Here is a 21,290-nt window from a genome sequence, read left to right on the forward strand (position 1 = left end):
GCTGCAACACTGACCGCTACTGGAGATCCTTCCTGCCAACAGCCATTGTAATATACAACAACTCTTTAACGACTTGATTATTATTATTATTATGAGCTACTACAGCAATCATTTTCCCTCTGGGATTAACAAAATATTTTTGAATTGAACTGATTCTGGTGACAATTTGCTTATATAACTTCTTAATGATATGAATCATCATGATAGACAAACCACTGTTTATAATCCTGTACAAAGGTTAATTTTTAAATCCACAAAAGTTTAGACATTTGCAGTGACTGGATTATTAAACCAATCATCTTTGTTTTTTATATATTCACTGGGTTTTATGTAGATGAAAAAAGTTCAGCCACCTTTGTGCAACGGACGATGGAAACCTCATCAGGTTTAGTAGGTCACACTGAAAATGGGAAATTATGATGCTGAGGGAAACTACAGACTCACATATGATTCCAGATCAATAAACATACTGAGAGCTGGTTGTTATGGTGTGTTTCTCTTAACTCGGTCGTTCATGCTTCTCAGAGGATGAAGCATTCAGGTCATCCTCACCAACTTTCTTTGTTTAAAGGGACGTCCTCAACATAAAATGTTGATTTTATGGTCCTGAAATAAATAAAAGTACTAGCATGCTGGTGACAGCACTGTTGGTTTTTAAATAATTTTATTGCACTTGTGATTTTAATTTAAAAAGCCATGTAATAATAATAAAAATAATAATCTTCATCCATTTCTTCTTCTTTTAGTTTACCTCTTCATCTTAACTTCCCATTTAGACCATTTAGGACTGAAGGTCATTTTTACTTTTCCTCTAAGAAGCAAAGCTGAGAAACCCTCTTTGGATAGAAAGCTGCTAATGTGTGAAGTAAATAAAAGGAAATGCTTAAAACAGCAACACGACAGGGTTCAAAGTCATTTTTATTTGAACTTTTTGCAGGAAATAATTATAAAGCCATATTGTTCTGTCAGCATGTTGAGCTGTTTGTCCTTCAAAAGCAGTTACGGAGTGTGATCGCTATTCAGAATAATGAAGGTCACAAGAAACTAGGAGTCTAAGATGAACATGTTTACCACAATAATCTGATTTTTTGTTTTTACTAAAGTTTCTTTAAAAATCAGACTTAATATTTTACATCACTAACGGGTTCTTCTGTGAGTCGAATCAAAGTTTTAATGTTGTGTGAGTGGAGGAATGAGAAGAATAACCCTCCTCTTCAGAGCAGATTGAAACTTTCAGGTCTCTGAACTGGATCCAGTTTTAGATCAGTAGCAAGCAGAAAGTTGAAAAGCAGGAAACACGGGTGGGCACTACATGAACATGTCATCGTAGCCAGGTGGGGGCATGTGGTCTGGATCTGGCCTAAAAACGAGGCAAAGAGGAGAAAGCAGTCAGAAAGCTGTCATTACTCTTCTGGTTTCTCTTAGTTTAATCTGAACAAAAAGTCCAGAAACTGTAGAAAGAACTAAAAATGTATCTGAAGCATCCGTTTTCTGGGGCGAACCCAGAAGTCAGCCCAAGGTTGTCGTCTGCTGAGCATCGTTTGCGTCTCACCCTGGTCTGTGACGTCCGATGGGTCCAAACGGGTCGAAGCGCGCTCCTGGGGGAACGGCTCCAGGAGGCAGGATGTCTGGTATGCCGCTAGACGGGTCAAAGCCGGAGCGAGGATACCCCGACCTCAACGGGTCGACTATCATCCCGCCGCCACCACGAGTTCTGGGGGGGATAAAATTAATTTTGTTTCCTTGTTATTTTTGAGCTCAAATACAAAAATTGGAACAAAAAATGACGGATGGATGTTAGAAGACGGTTTAAAAGCAAACTAACTGTTTTAATTACAGAGTGAAATTGGCTTATACCTGAGATTGGATTATACCGGCATGAACTCCAACAACTGGTCTTTTATTCTAAAGATTAGTAATCCTTCAAGAGCAGAGATTAGAGTTTTATATTAAAGGTGAAATAAATGAACAAAAACAGAACACCGGGCAAGAAGAACAATGAGACAGAGAAAAAGTATGTGAAGATACTATAATCCAACATAATTCTAGAAGGTGAGTAAAGAAATGCTTTATGAATGTTGTCAAAAACATTTTAATATACAGTTTGAATTAGTCAAGTGCCAAGATCCATCCATGGATCCATCTTGTTCCGCTTATCTGAGGTCCAGTCACTGGGGCGTCAGGTCCATATGGGAAGCCTGGACGTTCCTGTCCCCAGCTCTCTTTGTGGAATCCCAAAATATTCCTACGCCAGACAGGATAGATACAATACCTACAGTGGGCTCTGGGTCTTTCCAGACGGGCCCGGAAAACCTCCAGGGGGAGGCCACCTTGGATGCTCGAATCGATGCAGAGGAGCAGCGGCTCTACTCCGAGCCCCCAGTCAGGGTTAAGACATTAAATTTTCCTTAAAAATATACAGATTATTTCGGAGTCTTGCTAATACCTTTTTTTCTGAGAGAACACTAAAATAATTAGGACTGAGGGATGATATGACTCACCCAAAAGGATCCAGGTCTGCTCCTCCAACTGCAAACGGAGGATCCAAAGGATTGGGCCTGAAAAGAAACAAAAGCACAGACGTCAGTCTGGTTTCTTTAACCTAAAAATAAAATAATTATAAAACAAACATGAAACTATTTAAAATCTAGCATATTTATAACTTCCTTTATGGTTAAAATTTGCCAATATTTCTTAAAAACCTTTTGTTGCTTTTCTTGCGATAAACATAACTTATTTTAAGGCTGTTGAGTGTAATTTTTGATCTTTTAATACCACTTTTTAGCACATATTCAGTAGATAGCCTTAGCTTTGTTGTTTTCTAACAAACTAATCAGAACACTGAAGTAAAACAACAGAGTTCCAGCCGGCTGGGATTTCCACAGCAGACTCCAGGGAAATCAGGATGTGAAGAGATGGCTTTAAGCATCTTTGGAACAAAAACAGCCACATTTGGCAGAAATTTGAGACAATGTATTATAAGATCTGAATATGAGACAAAGAACGCTGTGCTTTAGTTTTGGGAAAGAGAATTTCAGTTGCTGATCATAAAAGTTTACTATAAATGCAAATCTTTATTTTTAGAGCATTGTCAGCGACCCAGAAACTGAGCACCGTGTTTGACTGATGGTAAATTCAAACAGGAGAATATTACTCCGTTTCCCTGTACTATACTGTATTTTTAAATGTTCTATATGTTCTATCCAACCTTCATCTGTTCTGTATTGGTCCTATCACCTCCTCCTCCTCTGCTCCCTGTGCACACTCGTCTTTCTAACATCTCCCTCAGCAGCGAACCCAGTCTACACATTCATCATGTCTTCATTTCTCTTCCACTTCTCTGTTTTCTCCTCACTTCAGCCTCTCATCTTCTCATCTTTTTTGTCTAGCCATAATCAAGTCCTTGTCCTTCCTAATCCCCCTTGACACTCCATCTCTCAAGGAGCGGGGAGGCGACAGCATGAGGTCAATAAAGTGCTGTTGACATCACCTCGCTTCTCATCTGACCAGGACGGAGGACGAAGAGGAGTGAGTGACTGTTCTGTCTGTCTGGTTTGTATAATTTGGGCAGTTTTAGCTTTCAGGTCAAGGTTACTATATAAGACCAGTTTCTGAATTTATGTGAGAAGAATACTGATCAGCTGTATGTGACGACCAACCAGTGAGGCTGTGTTCCCTGGTGAGGATGTCCGCCGGGCATACGGAGAGGGCTGCTGCCTTCTTCCCTTCTTCTTTGTGCCTCATCTTCTTCATCTCTTCTACTCTTCCTCTCTGTTTTCTGTTCCGTCTCCTTCTTCTGGGGAGGCAGCAGCTGAGCCGTCACCATCTGTGACAAACCCTCCATGTCTTTGAACACACTGCAAAAAATAAATAAAAAAAAAACTGAAACTTTAACTCTTTACAGATGATACTTTGTTTTTCTCACATTCTGGCCTCTCTACATTATTAAATACAGATTAATAAATGTAAATGGTTCAAATGAAATAAGTTACTTGTCAATGTGAATAAATGTAAGTCCACAAAATAGAAGATTAAAATAACACAATAACTCCTGTCTCATTGACAACTTGTCTTATAAAATATAAATCACTTGCTAAAACATTTTATCAGTTGATGTCATACATTGTTTGGAAAGACTTCCCGTTTTTCTACATTTGTGTAATGGAATCACCTCCTTATGTCACAGGTTTTAGAAGTGTGGGAAACTCATTTAATCAATGCATTTGAAGTGGTGTCTGACAGGAATGATTGGTTGCTCTGAACGTTGAGGATTTCTCTCCACAAATAACACAAGCCTGGAGGAGTTCTGCTGTACGGTGGAGTTGCTAATGATAATTGTTACCTTCTACTAGCCGAGACGTTCTCTCCTGGATGCTAAACCAATAACAGCCTTTCCCGTCATGAGTCAAGACGGGTGAGTCATGAATGTCAAGTGACAGTGTGACGTAGATCTGTCAGGCTTTTCTAATCCTAGAGTTTCATCGTCTATTTTCTATCAGAAGCTACTGCAGGAGGTAGGTGTAGGAGACTATTTTCATGTTCAGCCTGCATGAAACACTTAGAATCAGAAATAATCGTTAAAAATGGTTTTTCAGTTCCACACCTCTTAACACTGGTTTCCTCGTTTTTTTTTCTCTGCCAAGTCCTAACAGATTACACACTAACCTGTCAAATGTGTGCAGCTGATCAGCATTCACATGATCGCTGATGTTTACTGTCAAGTCTGACACCTGCTGCGTGTTGAGGTTCTTTAAATAAACAAACAGAAAAATAACAGAATATACTTACAAGTCTTATCAAAAAACAAATACATTTTTTAAAAGGCCCTTCAGGTTTCAGGGAAATCTACAAACAAACTCAAAAGATTATTGAACAGATACAAGTGCAAACTTCCACCATGCAGTTATTTTTTAATGCTTGATGAGATTACAGTAAGATTTCATCTAATCTCATAGTCTTCTGTAAGAGAAGACCCTTTATTTTTGCAAACAACAAGGACCCAACCTCAGCTTTGGTAATCACTAATGTAGCAAACTGGTGGAGTTCACACATGAAGCATGCAGACTGGTTTCCCCTCTTTCTGGGTTTACCATTAGGTTGAATATTAGTGCAGAGTCCACCGTGATGGCCTTCAGTAGCATCTGTGTGTCTGTGCTGTTGTCTTTATAACGCAGACTGTACAGCTCCTTGTTGCTGTTCCAGTCAGCAGGTAGAAGCTCAGACTTCTTATCACTGCTACGAGGCTGCAGAAGAGGATGGATGAAAAACACAAGAACAGAAACGAATAACAGAAAAAACAAAGGGTTAATGAACAAAAAATAGTAGATTTATTAAATCATCTGATGTGCGTCAATGTGACCCAGCCCCACAGAGTGAGTTAGTTTAACCTGCTAAAAGATGACTTGACATGTTTTGTTTTGACAGTTCGTTACTTTAAATCATTGGGTTTAAATGAAACAATTTGATTGAAAATAAGTAAAAGACGTCTCCTAGACATTATAATCCAGCGAAGTTAGCTAAATCCAGAAAAGTATACCCTTTTGGAAAGCTAAAGCTAACTTCAAAATAGCAGGTTAGCGTGCGCAAGTTCCCCTAGAAAATCGATTGCTTAATGTCTCCTTCAATAACATAAAATAATCACGTCAGAAACTGTGTAAATGACATTATTATTCTGTACAATATCTTACTGCTGATCTATCGGCATTTATTAGTTTAATTAAAACCTTGTACTTTTTCAATAACGTGTAATTTCATGTCTGATCTTTTGTCTGTTCGTTTCTTTTATGAAGCATAAATAGTGAAACCCTTGTTACAAAAATAACAAACCAGGTCAACAGGTCAGGTTACTGTTTGTCCATTTTCTGCATCATCTGAATCTGACCCAGCTTCAAACAGCCGATTTTACTCACATCATCTCCAGACCCGATACACCTGTATCCATTCTTTATCATTTCCCAGTGAACGAAGCACACAACGGCGTCATGCGGGCAGCTGATGCTACCTGCGACACAGGTGTACAACACCTCCAAGCCTGCCATGTTTCTTTAGTGTCTCGACATCAACACAGCATCAAAACGACGAAAAGAAAACGAAAGTCTTCCCATTTGCAACCTAGAAACTTCTAGCACTTCCTGTCTGGGGATTTCAATGTAAAAGCACCGCAAAAAATTCGTTGCAAGGCCAGGCGCCTTGACATTGAGAAACACTCTTATAGATACATTCTGTAGATATTTGTACTGAGTATTTTTACACAAAAGTAATGAAAATGATCTGTATTACATCTGTGTTCTAAATGAAATCCAAAAAAAAATTATAAAATGTGCAAAAAACCAAACACAAAAAATAATTATGATCAGAATTTTACAAGAACGTAATGCCTTTTCAAGTAAAATAGAAGACGAATAATAGTTTATGTGAACTTTATTTTGTTTTATTTATGTAGTTGTCTTTTTAGACAACATACTTCATTTCCCATCATGCCTTGTACCGGCAGGGCGGAAAGCGCTTCCTTGTGAAGATGGCGGCTCCCTTGACTCTACTTTTAGTTGTAGCCGTTACAATCCGCGCGGCTCTTTACAGATCCTCTCTAGCGGAGGTAATCGCGGAGCGGGTGGAGGTGGTGTCACCCATTACCGCCTGGAAACGAGGTAAGCGCGGGTGCGGCTGTCGTCCGGATCCCAGTTGTTCGGTTAAAATTCCGGTTCCTTCCTGCATCTTCGTCTGAACGATGCTGTCAAGTCAAACCAGTTCCGATACAAAAGACGGAGAGTCCTGATCGGCTTGCAAAAACAAATCCAGACAAGCCTAGACAAGTGCTGATTTCTTATAAAAATGTTGAATAATGTGTGTGGATGCTACATGTGTCATGCTTCAGCCCCTGTAAAGTAAAACCAGATCATTACAAGGTGATTGATGATATTAGCTCTACCATAGAGGATAACACAGATGTTGTTTGTTTTTTGCAGTTATTGAGGGTTTGGCACTGCTTGATCTTGGAGTTTCACCATACTCAGGAGATGTGTTCCATGAGGTAGGAGATCCGCACATTAAATACCTATCATGTTATCAGGCCATGACAGCATTTGTGTCTGCTTTAGGGGTTAGGTGATGAGCTGATTTCAAATCCTCAAGGATTTAAATGTGTTGCCAATCTGCCAAAGTAATAATAGTAGGATTGTCACAAACTATTTATCAGAATGATTGGGAAATGTTGCTGCCCAGATCGATTTGGATGCAACACACTCAGGGCCTGATCACATTATTGTGTATTTATGGTATTTATGGCCCAGTCCCAATACTCACACCTCCACACTTGTGCCTTTTAATATCATGTTCCCAGCCAGGGGTGCAAGTGCATAGGGTGTCCCGATTTTCAAGTGCAGGAAGTGACCAAGCTCATTTTGCACCCTTGATCTGCACTTTTCCCAGGTCTGTATCAATGTGGACTTGGGTGACCCACAGTTACCCACAATCTATTCCTGCGTGTTAAGTTTGAGAAGAAGGCAGGGCAATGGCTCAAGTGCCTTTTCTGAAAATTTGTATTTTCAAATGAAAGAAATTTTAAGACGATTAATGACATTTATTCATGTTGTGAATTTTTTAAGACTAAGGTTTAATGTGGACGGCAATGAATTTCAATTTAGGGTCTCCAAAAAGGGTGGGTAGTCTGAACTGTAGTTTGGTGCATAAGCACTGACCACAGTCAGAACCCGTCCCCCCACACGTAGGCGGAGGGAGGCTACCCTCTGATTCACTGGGGTAAACCTCAACATACAGGCACCAAGATGGGGGGCAACTAATATGCCCACCCCTGCTCAGCGCCTCTCAGTGGAAGCAACTCCAGAGTGGTAGAAAGTCCAACCCCTCTCAAGGAAACTGGTTCCAGAGCCAGAGCCATGCATTGAGATGAGTCAGACTATATCTAGTTGGAACCTCTCAACGTCACACACCAACTCAGGCTCCTTCCCCACCAGAGAGGTGACATTCCATGTGCCAAGAGCCAGCTTCTGTAGCCGAGGATCAGACAGCCAAGGTCCCTGCCCTCGACTACCACCCGTCACACACTGCACCTGACCCCTTTGGCCCCTCCCACGAGTGGTGAGCCCATGGGAAGGGGGATCCACATTTCCTCTTCGGGCTGTGCCCGGCTGGGCTCCATGGGTGAAAGCCCATCCACCAGGCGCTCGCCAACATGCCCCACCTCCAGGCCTGGCTCCAGAGGGGGGCCCCCGTGACCCATGTCCGGGCGAGGGAACACAGTTTCCATTTATATAATTCATCATAAGAGGTCTTTGGGTTGCTCTTTGTCTGATCCCTCACCTAGGACCTGTTTGCCATGGGTGACCCTACCAGACGCAAAAAGCCTCAGACAACTTAGCTCCTAGGATCATTGAAACACTCAAACCCCTCCACCACGGTAAGGTGGCAGCCCACGGAGAGGAACTTACTACGCACTTACTACATGGACTGAAATGCTTGCCCTGGTTTTCTCCATGTTTAATGCTCCTTCTGTCATCCTGGAAGAGAGCGTTAAAGCTTGCAAAATACACAGCCATTTTCTTCTCCATGTCTGAATCTCATGTCAATGATGTCAATATGGTGAGACACAATTGTAGTCCTAAATGTCTTTTCACACAAAACCTAAAATCACTGTTCGAAAATAGCGAATAACAGAGTCTTGGCATAAATGTGTCTTTAAAATTCACGGACGTCAAATGTAAAATCCGTGGCACATATCAAACAGGGTCAGAAAATAACTTTTATCCGCTCATAGACTCCGATTCATTTTTGGGAGCAGTGGGACACCCATGGACCAGAAGTGGGTGGGTGTGGCTTAGGCTCCCCCCAAAAAAACAAGTAGAAGTAAAGATGTTCTTACTTGGTGAGGATTTTCAGTGTTGGTCTGTTAGCATAACTTCAAAATGAGTTGGTGATTTACATCATGGTGAGGTTAACTGTCAGCTGTGGCATTAGGTTAGCATTATTAGCAGCTATTAGCATAAGGTAGATAATTAACCTATATGTTACAGCATCCCCCCCCCCCTCCTTTAGGGCTGCTTTAACATAGAGAGCATGTTTTGTTTCATTTTTGTGAAAATTTACTTTAAATATGAAAAATCATTATTTTACTTTTAAACTAAAATAATGATTTGACATTTGCCACAACCCTCAACCCAAGTTTACATCATATGCTCCTATTTTGATTCCAAATAACCTTTTTGTTTTTTCTCCAGACCCCTCTCGTCATCTATCTCTTCCACTTTCTGGTGGATTATGCAGAAATTACATTTATGGTGAGAGAGCCACAACAAACTTGGCATCCCAGCTTGAGTATTTCCAGCGAGTTCCGGGATGAACCCCAGTAAACACCTATTGCTCTTTTTCAGCTGGAATAAAATCAATGAAAGTTCTCTTTGTTTTGTTTGTTAGTTGGCAGACGTGATCTCTGCTATTGCTCTCTACTTGGCAGTGAAGGAATACAACAAACAAGTGGTAAGAAAGTGAGAAATGTTTAAGGAAAATTAAGCCCTTTTTTATATCAAATTAGCACAAAAGGTAGTTTATTTTAACCAACGGCAGCTCAGTTTGCCACTCATTATTTAGACTATTTAGATGAATCAGTCATACAGTTGTGACTGGATAAGTTACACATGTTTTCATGCATGCACACAATTTTCCTTGTAGAAAGGGCGATGAGACATTTCATTTGCCTTCTCTGATGTTTTTCAGTCCAGAAAACAGAAGTTTGCCCTGGAGGCAGACCGATACCCTCAAGACTGTTTGGAGCTCATCAGAAGTCCCAAAGAAATGTTGTACATTCCCCTGAAAGTAGCCATGTTGTAAGTACTCCCACTAGATGGAGTTAAAACCAAGCGGTCATTGAATCGCAGGTTTAAAAATTTAGTATTTTTTGTAAAAATCTTGATTGTGAATGAAACAAAAAAGATGGTTGTAAGTTTCAGGAAAAGCAGGTTGAACACTTCTTCCATCATGAGAGAAGAAGTAGAAGTGGTGAAAGAATGTGAAAACCCTGGTGAAGCAGACTGGAGACATAACAGTGAAGCGAAAGGGAGCAGACCTGACTTATTAAAGCTGAGATCCTTCAGTGTTTGCAGCAAGATGTTCCAGATCTTCCATAGGTCTGTTGAGGAGACCTCTGCAGTTAACTGTTGATGTAGCAGCATCAGAGCCCGTGATTATAAGGAAGGCTAGCTCTGCTCTGGGGGATTTTATTTTTATTTTTTGCAAAAACGAAGAACACGATGTACAACCATGATCATCCTCTTCACAAGACATAAGTCAGCTACAGTGTCTTCAGTCAGAAGCTTCTTAAGATCCAGAACAACAGACAGAAGGTCTTTCATGCTGTTGGGTATTTTTAAATCCTGGAATGAACCACACAGGAGAGAAGTCAGTAGGTTTTATACGCTGCTGAGGGGCAGCAGAGGGCAACCGGCCAAAAGCCTGCAAAGGCCCATGTCCGATCATCTCTGGCACGTTCTCTCTCTCTCCAGCTGGTTTTATTGAAACACGGGCAACCAAGGACAAAGAACAATCCATCACTGTCCCCACTTAACCAATAACACTGTTGCTTCTATCTAAGGCAGGACCTTCTAAAAAGGAAGTCTCAAGTTACAGGGGTGACTCATTCAGCCTGCTAACTTTCCTGTTGTCAGGCAGAGCATCCCCAACCCCCATGCTTATCAGGCCGCATGCCTCAGCTATGAGGAAAGGAGAAAGCCCTGTGGCTTACTTCACAATCATAAGATTAGCATATGATTACTTAAAAAGGAACATTTAAGACAGTAATACATTAAAATCTCCAACACCTGCCCACCGCTAGAAACATCAATAATTAATCTTTAAAGAAGCTTAAATAATAAGAGTTGCATCTAATTTCACTTTGGGGTTAATTAAGTATTTTTAATTAAAATTATGTTCTCTCACAGTTACCTGCTGAACCCATTTACCATCCTGTCCTGCGTCGCCAAGTCGACCTGCGGCCTGAACAATGCGGTCATCTCCCTGTTCATCCTCACCACGATTAAAGGTCAGCCTCAGATTATTACCCCACATTGTTTTAAGATATCTTTGTTTCTTTCTAGAACCTTTATGGTTGTTGAAATAAATAGTTGGCAGCATCATTTTAATTTTTAATTCTATTTTTTTTATTCAAGATACCCCTAGAACCATTTTTCCTGTTTTTTTAGAGTTAGGGGTTAATTTAGTTTTATTCTGTGTTTCAGGAAATGCCCTGCTGAGTGCTGTCTTCCTGTGCTTGGCCACTTACCAGTCCATCTACCCTCTCACACTGTGTGCTCCAGCGATGCTGTACCTAATGCAGGTTGGTTGTGTTTAGCATAGATGAACATAAATAAATGTTGTGGTATTGATGAGCTTTTTAATTCCCTTTGATTTTAATGCAACATTAGAAAGATTTAGTTGCATCTTTTGCTCCTCCGCCTTTATTTTTGTCTCTTCAGCGCCAGTACATCCCGGTGAATTATCGAAGAGCCAGTTTCTGGTGGTTTGTCGTTCAGTACCTCTTCATGTACCTCGGTAGCCTGTTTGTCCTCATCTGTCTTTCCTTCTTCCTGCTCGGCTCGTGGGACTACCTGCCATCTGTTTATGGCTTCATGTGAGTAGAAGCAAAGCTAATGGTGTAAAGCAGATACAGCTGCACCTTCTCTCCAACTGCAGGGTGGAGACATGGCTGGTGGAGTTTTGTAGCTGTAGAGTTTTCGCACCAGAGAGCATCTTGAACTATTGACTAAAATGAGCCTTTTTGCAGAACCAGACTGATTTTTTTTGTTTTTGTCCCTCCAGTCTTTCAGTTCCTGACCTCACCCCGAACATCGGCCTCTTCTGGTACTTCTTTGCTGAGATGTTTGAGCATTTCCGCCTCTTCTTCCTCTGTGTTTTCCAGATCAATGTTTTCTTTTACACCGTCCCTCTGTCCATCAAACTCAAGTAAGTTCTCCTTCTTACCCTCACACCAGTCTGATCGTGTGAGGCAATGCTACAGTGCTTTCAGTCTCTTTATCCCAAATGTTTGTGCTATAGGGACCATCCGGTGTTTCTGATGTTCATGCAGTTAGCTGTGATCTCCATCTTTAAGTCTTACCCCACTGTGGGAGACATTGCACTCTACATGGCCCTGCTTCCTGTCTGGAGTCACCTGCACAGATGTAAGTGTCGTGATGTTTGCATGAAGCGTACATTAATCTCAAAACCCATTAATTAATTCTAAATGTCCAATAATAAAGAGTTGAACTGTAAAATGAAAGCATGAGTTACAATCTGATATATATAAATATTAAAAAACATCATATAAAGAAGCAATCTTGAGCAAACTGTTTTCCGTCTCGCTGCAGTCCTGAGGAACATCTTTCTGGTGTCCTGTGTCCTGTTGGCCTGTTCTGTTCTGTTCCCGGTTCTGTGGCACCTCTGGATCTACGCTGGCAGCGCCAACTCCAACTTCTACTACGCCATAACTCTGCTGTTCAATGTGGCGCAGGTAAGACTGTGCAGATGTGGCATGAAAAATTGCACATTCAGACATTAAAAGTTATGGTGGCCTAAATAAATCCAGCTGCTTCAGATTAAGACCCTGGTTTTCTGCAATAATTGAACTTTACTCTTTAAACTTCCACCTTTCATACAAGCTTAAAAGAAAATCTTAATTTCTGACACATCCGTGTTTTTATTCTTTGACAAAAGAACATTTTGTTGCCCTTATTTCCTTTCAGATCCTTCTGGTGTCAGATTACTTCTACGCCTTCCTGAGGAGGGAACACCACCTCATCCATGGACTTTATCTAAAGAAGAAGGATGGCTCGGAGGCTACGCTAGTACTAAAATAGAAGCACAGTCTCTACAGGGAGGAAGAAACTGTTGAAGCTCTCCCTAAAGTGAAAAACTGAGATGAATAAGAGACATCGGCGCTGCACTGATCATCAGAATGAACAAAAGCACACATGCAGAAAGTGTGTGAGGTACAACTTCATGTGTCAGACTCAGACTTGTGACCCCCTTCTCTGTTGGAAAACTTACTCTGAAGGATCTCCCCTCTGACACCTTAGAGAAACTGGACTTTTATTTTGAAGGTTATTTCCTCCTATTACATGTTGTGGATGAACCAACAGAGGAACATACAGCTGGGCTTTTATTTTGAAGCCTGCCTTTTCATTAAAATTGACAAATGTAGGAAACCTTTTGAGTCTCTCACATAAAACTACTGGTCCTGACTCACCGTAATGTTATGTTGTGTTTAAACTGATTTAGTTATACTAGGAACAGAGAAAATGGAATTATGAAAGGTTTCTCACTCTTTAATTACATAAACTCCATCTCCTCAGTTTTGGATCTCATCCCTGTTTAAAGCCGGACTATCTACAGCACATAACACCACCTGGACTTGGGATGCTGCCTAAAAAGTGTGGATTGGTTCATCCTCAGGCCTTCTCCACATGAACACGGATATATTTTACAAGCAAATTTATTATCCAAATAATCAGAAGTAGTGGAATCTCAGGCGTTTTATGTGGCGTTAGCCCGGTGCTTTCAGGTGCATCTGTCAAGAGTTGTCTTCACTTGAAATGATGCCAAAAACATTTAGATGGCGATCATTTTAATTAGCCTAAGGCTGTTTTTCAATAATACTTTTGTGTTTGTGAATTAGGTCTCAGATTCATCTGATAGAAGCTGAATAACTGAGGAGAGCAGACAGCAGTGAATGTGTTTGATCTGAAGTACGGGAGCATAGAAAAATGGTGATGATGATTATGGACCAAGTGAAATCGCCCTACAGTTTTCTTCTGATTCCATCCCTACAAATGTTTTATCACTGTGAGAAATGTCTCCACTGTTTCTGCATGTAATCAAAAATAATTAGTTAAAAAAAACATTTTAATGGTTCTAATGAACTTCTTCTGTATGCATGCAGGTTATGGATGACGTGGTTGTCAGAAGATACTACTTTGGTAATGGGGGGATTTAGCATTTTTAGTGAGAAAGACCTCAGATTTCAAATGTTGAATGGTCAGTTTTTTTTTTTTTTTGTTTTTTTTTGTAGAAAGGAAACACACACTCACTCCCCTAACTAAAACCAATATCCGGTAGATCCAGGAAGTCATTTACTACCCTGATTGTTTTCACAAGACAAAAACAAGAATTATCATGAATATTTAACTCCCTAACAAAAGGTAAACTCGTATGTTTTACTCTTTTAAAGCTTTTTTTACTCTCCCAGTTTTTTGTAAAACCAAATGACACTATTATAGTATTCTAATCTATGTTTATGTTTATTTATTTGGCAGACGCTTTTATCCAAAGCGACTTACAATTTATAACCTATAGGGCATGTTGTGATCTGTGGGGGAAACTGGAGTACCCGGAGGAAACCCACGGGGAGAACACGCAACTCCATGCAGAAAGGCCGCAGCCCAGTTTCGAACCAGCAACCTTCGTGCTGCGAGGCAACAGTGCTATCCACTGCTCCACGATGCAGCCCTAGTCGGTGTTTACTACAAACTAACTCATTGTTTCATGGTACCAATATTTTACATTTTATATTAACACAAAACTGTTTGGAAACTAACATTTTCGCATCAGATCATATTTAAACAACAGATGTTTATTCCAGACTGTGTCTGAATGGTGCTGTCTGTTTAGACAGACTGATATATGACACATTTTTTTATGGAACTGGGAAAGATGCAGCTTTCCGATTAAATGAAATAACACAAAACCTTTAAAGAGCAAGTCTCCCCCAAATAAACTTTTTTTGCTGATAAACTAAATAAACGAGTGTCTAATCATGCTGCAGACACGTGTAGTCAATAATTTGGCACTTCAGTGCATCTTAGTTAAAATTTAAATATTCTGCTTAAAACTGGCAGTGTTGTGCCGTTGTCAGGTAAAAACTCTGCACTGCACTTTGAATTTAAATCTGCCACTGCTATTGGCTAAGAGGTATGCTATGATGTAAACTGGTACATTATTATGTCACAATGCTGTTGTGTGTGTGTGTGTGTGTGTGTGTGTGTGTGTGTGTGTTTGTTAGCAGCTCCGCCTTCTCGGTCTGCCAGGCAACAGCATTTGTTGCATTTTTCAAACATGAAGTGGGAGTGGAGTTAGACTCTGGTAGGGCTTGACTTGCTCTTTAAAATCAACATGAAGATTCTCTGAATGTTTAGTTGCATTTTGGGTTAATTCCATGTTTCAGAGTCAAAGATAAAATGGTTTACTTTGCGCCCACCTACATAAAATTAAACACCTCTTGACTTTTTATACTTTTCATCTGTTTGTGCAGAAGGGTCAAACATTTTTTACCAATAAAAGAAAAGGGAAACATATTTGCTGCACTGAAATCATTCCAGGGATTTCATTTTTTTTATTTAGATGTCTTTTATTATGAATGATGATATTTAATTTGGCATTTAGGTTCAGATTTTTCTTCAGAAAGGCTGATATTATAGCAGCTTCAGAACCATCTCTAAACTTCTGTACGTCTCCAAGATCTTGGAAAAGGTTGTGGCTAAACAGCTCACAGCTGCTCTTGATGAACGTAACATCTATGATAGTTTCCATTCAGGTTTCTGTAGAGCTCATTCTAGTGAAACAGCTATTCTTAGGGTTTCCAATGACCTTCTGACCCACAGTGATGCAGAGGACGGTTCTGTTCTGGTCCTGCTGGACCTGACTGCAGCCGTTGACACTGTTGATCATCACCTGCTACTGGAGGCTGAGAGACTCAGAATCAGGTATCAATTGCTGCTCTTCATTTTTGATGCAGATGACATTATCTACTCTTAATCCTTCACCATTACTCAGACTCTGAAATTTCTACAGGCAGCTTTTGAGGGGGTACAGTCTCATTTCACCAAACTAAAGTTTGTGCTCAATGCTGAAAAATCCACATGTATGTTGCTGGTGAAGGTTCTCAGTCATCCAGCTCATTAGCCTAGTGAACTAGACCAAATTATTGCTTTGCAAAGTTTACATTTATTTAGTCTGGCTTGCCAGGCTACCAGCTCATGGTAATCCAAGGGGTTAAAATGAAGACAACTGGACTTCTTTGGTTTCTTTGAAGACATTTTGCTTCTCCTCTGAGGAGCTTTGTCAATTCTGACTTGAATACAGAAGGGTCATGCTTATTAACTGATGCTGTCTTTTGTTGCTTAACAAACAGAAACTACCTATGAATACCTCAACCTATGAATACCTCATCCTCCCTACCCCCTGTGGAGTTGTTGATGTCATTAGACCCTATTGTATTGGAATGCAGGAGGGTGCACATGCATGTCATTAAATAGTAAGAAAGTCACACCCAGCCCTAAAAATCTCAAATAGTTTAGAGTTTCCTGATTAAATGACTGCATCTTATAAATACTTGGGTGTCATAATTGGTCAGAATCTTTCATTTCATTTACATATATAAAACTTTACCAAAAAGGTTTCTTTTACTGAAGGAGATTATGCTATTCTCTGAAGGCAAGGAAACACCTAATCCCTGCAACATGTTTACCTTTGTTAGAGTATGCAGATTCACTGTATTTGAGGAAAATAGAACACAGGAGTCTGGACAGAGCCAGTGAACTGAACACTTTCTTTAATAGTTTAAGTTCAGGAGCTAGCTCGGCATCCTTCTTTACTACAACCAAACAGACATCCCATCAAACTTTGACCCAAAGCTTTCATGTCACACATCAGATGTTTTATCTTTGACCTCAGTCATGGATTCATCTGCTTTTACAAGTTTGTTTTCCACCAAACCAGGAGATCCTGCTGCTCCCTTTGCCTCCTCCACCCACTTGTCTGTCACTAGAAGTCAAGTGAATAGGCAGCTGGTTTGTCAAAGTCCCCTTTAGTGTGATCCTGTTTCCTGGACTAACTGGTATGGATGGAGAAACTCACCAGAGCAGAGAAGAGCTACAGGTGAACACATCTGCAACAATTCTGGCAAAAACAAGCAGCAAACAGGTTGTTTGCTTCAGAATAAAAGCCAGAAACTGAATGAAGTCATCCAGATATGTAATTAAACACAATTAAATAAAGCAGAGATGTTGGTCCAGGCCTGTCCAGCCTATCAGATGATGCCCCATAGGGTCAGAGAGCCAACCTCTAAAAAGAGCCTGTGTGAGGCTTCCTTCTTGGTTATGAGTCTGAGACTCTCCACCTGTTCACCTGTTGCTTGAATCATCATGAGCCGGAGCTCTTTTAGCTGAGGCCAGATATCTACACTATAGTGAAGACCATGGATCTAAACACGGCTCACCCAGACGTCATCCTGTCTGAAGGCTGAGCCACGAGGAGGTCTGGACACAAACAGAAAGTTCAGATGTTTCCTCAGTCATGTTGGCTTCAGCTCAGGTCCTCACAGCTGAAACGTGAGAAGATGTTTTAAATTAATGTCTCACTGGTCTTTTCATTCACATGTTTCTGAGACTTTTAGCATCACTGCGTTTTAGTTTAATGTCTCTTTAATTTGGGTTTTGGTTTGAATCGGGTAATGTCATTATAGCAGAAGTACCAGCAGACCTGGATCTTCTGATGCTGCTTATTTCTAACAGCACAGTGATGTTGGTTTCAGATTGTGGTTGTGAGATTTCAATATGAGAGTTATTTATCTTTACTCTGTTGACCCAGGACAGCCATGCATGATGTTTTCTGGATCCTCCTGCGTCTTCAGCTCCAGAAACTGGTGATGTTTTATGATGTTCTACAGTTCCTTCTTGCTGGTCATGAAGTCTATCTGTGTGGACTTTAGGTTTGCGTTGGAAATCTGTCTGATAGCTTCTAGGTCATAAATGATCTGTGCATGCTCACCTGGATTTGCATAAAGGGGCTGCATCGTGGTGCAGTGGTTAGCACTGTTGCCTCGCAGCACGAAGGTTGCAGGTTCGAAACTCGGCTGCGGCCTTTCTGCGTGGAGTTGCGTGTTCTCCCCATGCATGCGTGGGTTTCCTCCGTGTACTCCGGTTTCCCCCACAGATCACAACATGCCCTATAGGTTATAAATTGTAAGTCGCTTTGGATAAAAGCGTCTGCCAAATAAATAAACATAAATAAACGTAAAGGACTTCATGTGAAAGCTTGTCTTTATGTCTTCAAGTTCACCAGCAGTGGAAACAATGGGATCACTGGAACACCTCCACCTCAACATTCAGCTCTTTTTTTAATCAGCTCTGAATGAAATCAGCTGACCGCCAGCTGAGTTATGGTCTTATCCTGCAGGTAAAATGTATCTTCAGTCAGTTAAGGATCCCACCTGTGAACTCTGCTGTGATATTTTTAGAAGTCTGGTTCTACTGTCCTGCAGCCACAGCTTCTGTTGAGACTGTCAGCAGATCTGCTGGTCTAGGTGTCCAGGTTGTCAGGAGGAACCTCTGTCGACAGATCTACCCTGTAACTCAGAGTTGAAGAACCTGTGTGAGGCCATTTTACTGGGAAAGACTCTGACAACTTCATTAGAATCAGAGTCTGTCTGCAGCCTGCACTCTGAGAAGCTCAAACTCTTCTGTCTGGACCACGAGAAGCCTGTTTGTCTCGTCTGCAGACTCAGAAGGACACCAAAACCACAAGAAAACATTGATCTGACAGCAGAACATGCTCTGGTCCATTCTCGACGAACAGAAAGACAGATCAGAGCAGTTTCAGATGCTTCAGCAGTTTTTTCATGAGGAGGAGGAGGTTAGGATCTCTGCACTGAGGAAGGAAGAGGAGCACAAGAGTCAGATGCTGACGGGACAAACTGAGGACTTTAGGAGTAAAATAGACGCTCTTTCAGATACGGTTACACTCACAGAAGAGGAGCTGAGAGTTGAAGATGTTTGTTTGATCCACAACATCTAGACTGCTGTTGACATGATCCAGCGGGTCTTCCAGATGGATCATCCACAACCAGCTTCATGAGCTCTGATAGATGAAGCCAAACATCTGGGCAACCTGGCCCACAATATCTGGACTAAAATGAAGGAGGTGGTCTCCTGCTATCCTTTGATTCTGATCCAAGCACAGCTGAGCCTAATCTTATCCTGTCTGAAGATCTGACCTGTGTGACATTTGGACAGAGGCAGAAGCTTCCTGAGAATCCAGAGAGGTTTGAGCGCTGACAATGCATTCTCAGCTGTGAGGGATTCAGCTCAGGAACACACATCTGGTACGAGGAGGTCAGGAATGAGCAGTTCTGGGGTCTCAGTGTCATAATGAAGTCAGTTCAGAGACAGAAACAAATCCAAGAAGGATTCTGGGGAATTTATTTCTCTAATGGGAATTACGTGGCAGCTTCTCCACTACCTTAAAAGTTCTCCCCGTGATGGACCAGGGTTCAACTAGACTGGGATAGAGGAGAGTTATCGTTCTTTGATCTTTATACCAAAAACCACATCCATGCCTTTCCCTATGTTTGCATCAAAAATAAATTACCTCCAAAGATTTTACCAGCAACAAAATGAGCCCACTGCTGGTATTACTGGTGCGGTAGCTTATTGTGTTCAACTTCCCTGTTATTGTTCCTCATCGAGGCTCTCAGGAGGAACAAAACAGAGATGTTTAGATTTTACATCAGTGTGTTGGAGACACAGCATCAGAGGACAAGATTTAAACTGGATTATCCTTTTATTGATAATATTTCATAGAAGAAGCCTCGTTTTGAGGCGAGAGGAACTGTGAAGGAACTTCCTGCCTGCTGCTGGTTCCGTTGTCGTTTTCATCCTGAGGTAAAATGTCTTCTCAGTCAGAGAAGGATCTTACGTGTCCCATCTGCCTTCACATTTTTGTAGAGCCTGTTGTCCTGTCCTGCAGCCACAGCTTCTGTAGAGGCTGTCTGCAGAGATGGTGGTGGGAGAAACAAAAGGAGGTGTGTCCACTTTGCAGGGAGATGTCTCTGTTTAGATATCCTCCACGTAACCTGGCATTAAAGAACCTGTGTGAGACCTTCACACTGGAGAGGAAACAGAAAGCTTCAGCTCCATCTGAGCCTCTGTGCAGTCTTCACGCTGAGAAGCTTAAGCTGTTCTGTCTGGATCATCAGCAGCCCGTTTGTCTCGTCTGTCGAGATTCAAAATCTCATAACAACCACAGGTTTCGGCCCATCGCTGAGGCTGCTGAGGACCACCGTCAGGAGATCCTGATAGCCCTGAAACCCCTGAAGAAGAAACTAAAGAGCTTAAAAAGAGTTCAGGGACGATGGGAGGAAACAGCAGAACACATCAAGGTTCAGGCCAAACACACTGAGAGGCAAATCAGGGAGCAGTTTCAGAGGTTTCACAAGTTTCTGCAAGAGGAGGAAGAAGTCAGGATCGCTGCTCTGAGGGAGGAAGAGCAACGAAAAGGTAAAGAAATAAGGAGGAAGGCTGAAGGTCTGGCCAGAATCATATGGGTCCTCTCAGACACAATCAGAGCCTCAGAGGAGGAGCTGAGAGACGTTGCTGTCTTACAAAGCTACCAGGAGGTGAAAAGGAGAATCCAGCAGTACCCCCTGCTGGATGACCCACAACCAGGTCCAGGAGCTCTGATAGATGAGGCAAAACATCTCGGAAACCTGAGCTTCAACATCTGGACAAAGATCAAGGAGATGGTCTCCTACACTCCTGTGATTCTGGATCCAAACACAGCTCATCCAGAACTCATCCTGTCTGAGGATCTGACCAGTGTGAGGTTCAGGCCGAGACAGAAGCTTCCAGACAACCCAGAGAGGTTTGACCAACATCACTGTGTTCTTGGCTCTGAAGGTTTCACCTCAGGAGCTCATACCTGGGACGTGGAGGTGAGAAACGAGGACAATTGGGGTGTTGGAGTGGTGAAGAAATCGGTTCTGAGGAAGGGACCGATCCAGGTGGGGTACTGGGGAGTTTGTCTCTTTGATGGGAACTACAGGGCAGTCTCTTTCCCACATCCAGAACAAGTTCTCCCAGTGAAGACGCTCCACAGGATCCGGGTCCAGCTGGACTGGGACGGAGGAAGCTTGTCATTCTTGGATCTGGAGACGAACAAACTAATTCACAGATTCAGTCACACGTTCATGGAGAAGCTGTTTCCTTTTATATCGACCAAGAATAAAATCCCGCTGAGGATTTCACCACAGACCATCTCTGAAGCTGCTTCCCTGTAGTCTGTCTGCATATTTTATTATAATTTATCTTCTTATGCATAAACATCAGCTATTGACTGTAGAGCAGAAATGGTAACAGTTTAGTTTTATTGGCTTTGTGTTTAAATTTGCTAGTTATTTTTTCTTCATTAGTTAAACCAGACGAGTCTTAATGAGACAAAGCTGGGTCCTAAAA

General features: G+C 41.5%; 3 protein-coding genes and 1 pseudogene across 3 annotated transcripts; 3 read left to right on the forward strand and 1 right to left on the reverse strand.

Moving 5' to 3' along the window:
• Positions 1-900: 900 nt before the first annotated feature.
• psmf1 (proteasome inhibitor subunit 1) lies at positions 901-6,129 on the reverse strand. The gene is made up of 7 exons (XM_015958721.3): positions 5,910-6,129; positions 5,091-5,243; positions 4,666-4,748; positions 3,660-3,857; positions 2,502-2,558; positions 1,553-1,714; positions 901-1,360 (listed from the first exon to the last, which is right to left on the reverse strand). The coding sequence occupies exons 1-7, from the start codon at positions 6,036-6,038 to the stop codon at positions 1,309-1,311; spliced, it is 834 nt and encodes a 277-aa protein (XP_015814207.3). The 5' UTR covers positions 6,039-6,129; the 3' UTR covers positions 901-1,308.
• A 347-nt stretch (positions 6,130-6,476) lies between these two features.
• On the forward strand, positions 6,477-13,247 carry pigu (phosphatidylinositol glycan anchor biosynthesis, class U). The gene is made up of 12 exons (XM_015958720.3): positions 6,477-6,647; positions 6,966-7,030; positions 9,234-9,293; positions 9,430-9,492; positions 9,730-9,839; positions 10,950-11,050; positions 11,247-11,344; positions 11,484-11,638; positions 11,827-11,970; positions 12,064-12,188; positions 12,375-12,517; positions 12,750-13,247. The coding sequence occupies exons 1-12, from the start codon at positions 6,518-6,520 to the stop codon at positions 12,861-12,863; spliced, it is 1,308 nt and encodes a 435-aa protein (XP_015814206.1). The 5' UTR covers positions 6,477-6,517; the 3' UTR covers positions 12,864-13,247.
• A 4,995-nt stretch (positions 13,248-18,242) lies between these two features.
• Positions 18,243-19,178, forward strand: LOC107385902 (E3 ubiquitin-protein ligase TRIM35-like; annotated as a pseudogene).
• Positions 19,179-19,611: 433 nt separating this feature from the next.
• On the forward strand, positions 19,612-21,220 carry LOC107385089 (nuclear factor 7, brain-like). Its single transcript, XM_015958713.3, has one exon. The coding sequence runs from the start codon at positions 19,727-19,729 to the stop codon at positions 21,113-21,115; it is 1,389 nt and encodes a 462-aa protein (XP_015814199.3). The 5' UTR covers positions 19,612-19,726; the 3' UTR covers positions 21,116-21,220.
• Positions 21,221-21,290: the final 70 nt, after the last annotated feature.

The sequence above is a fragment of the Nothobranchius furzeri genome, chromosome 3 (genome assembly GCF_043380555.1).
Source record: "Nothobranchius furzeri strain GRZ-AD chromosome 3, NfurGRZ-RIMD1, whole genome shotgun sequence".
NCBI classification, from domain to species: Eukaryota; Metazoa; Chordata; class Actinopteri; order Cyprinodontiformes; family Nothobranchiidae; genus Nothobranchius; species Nothobranchius furzeri.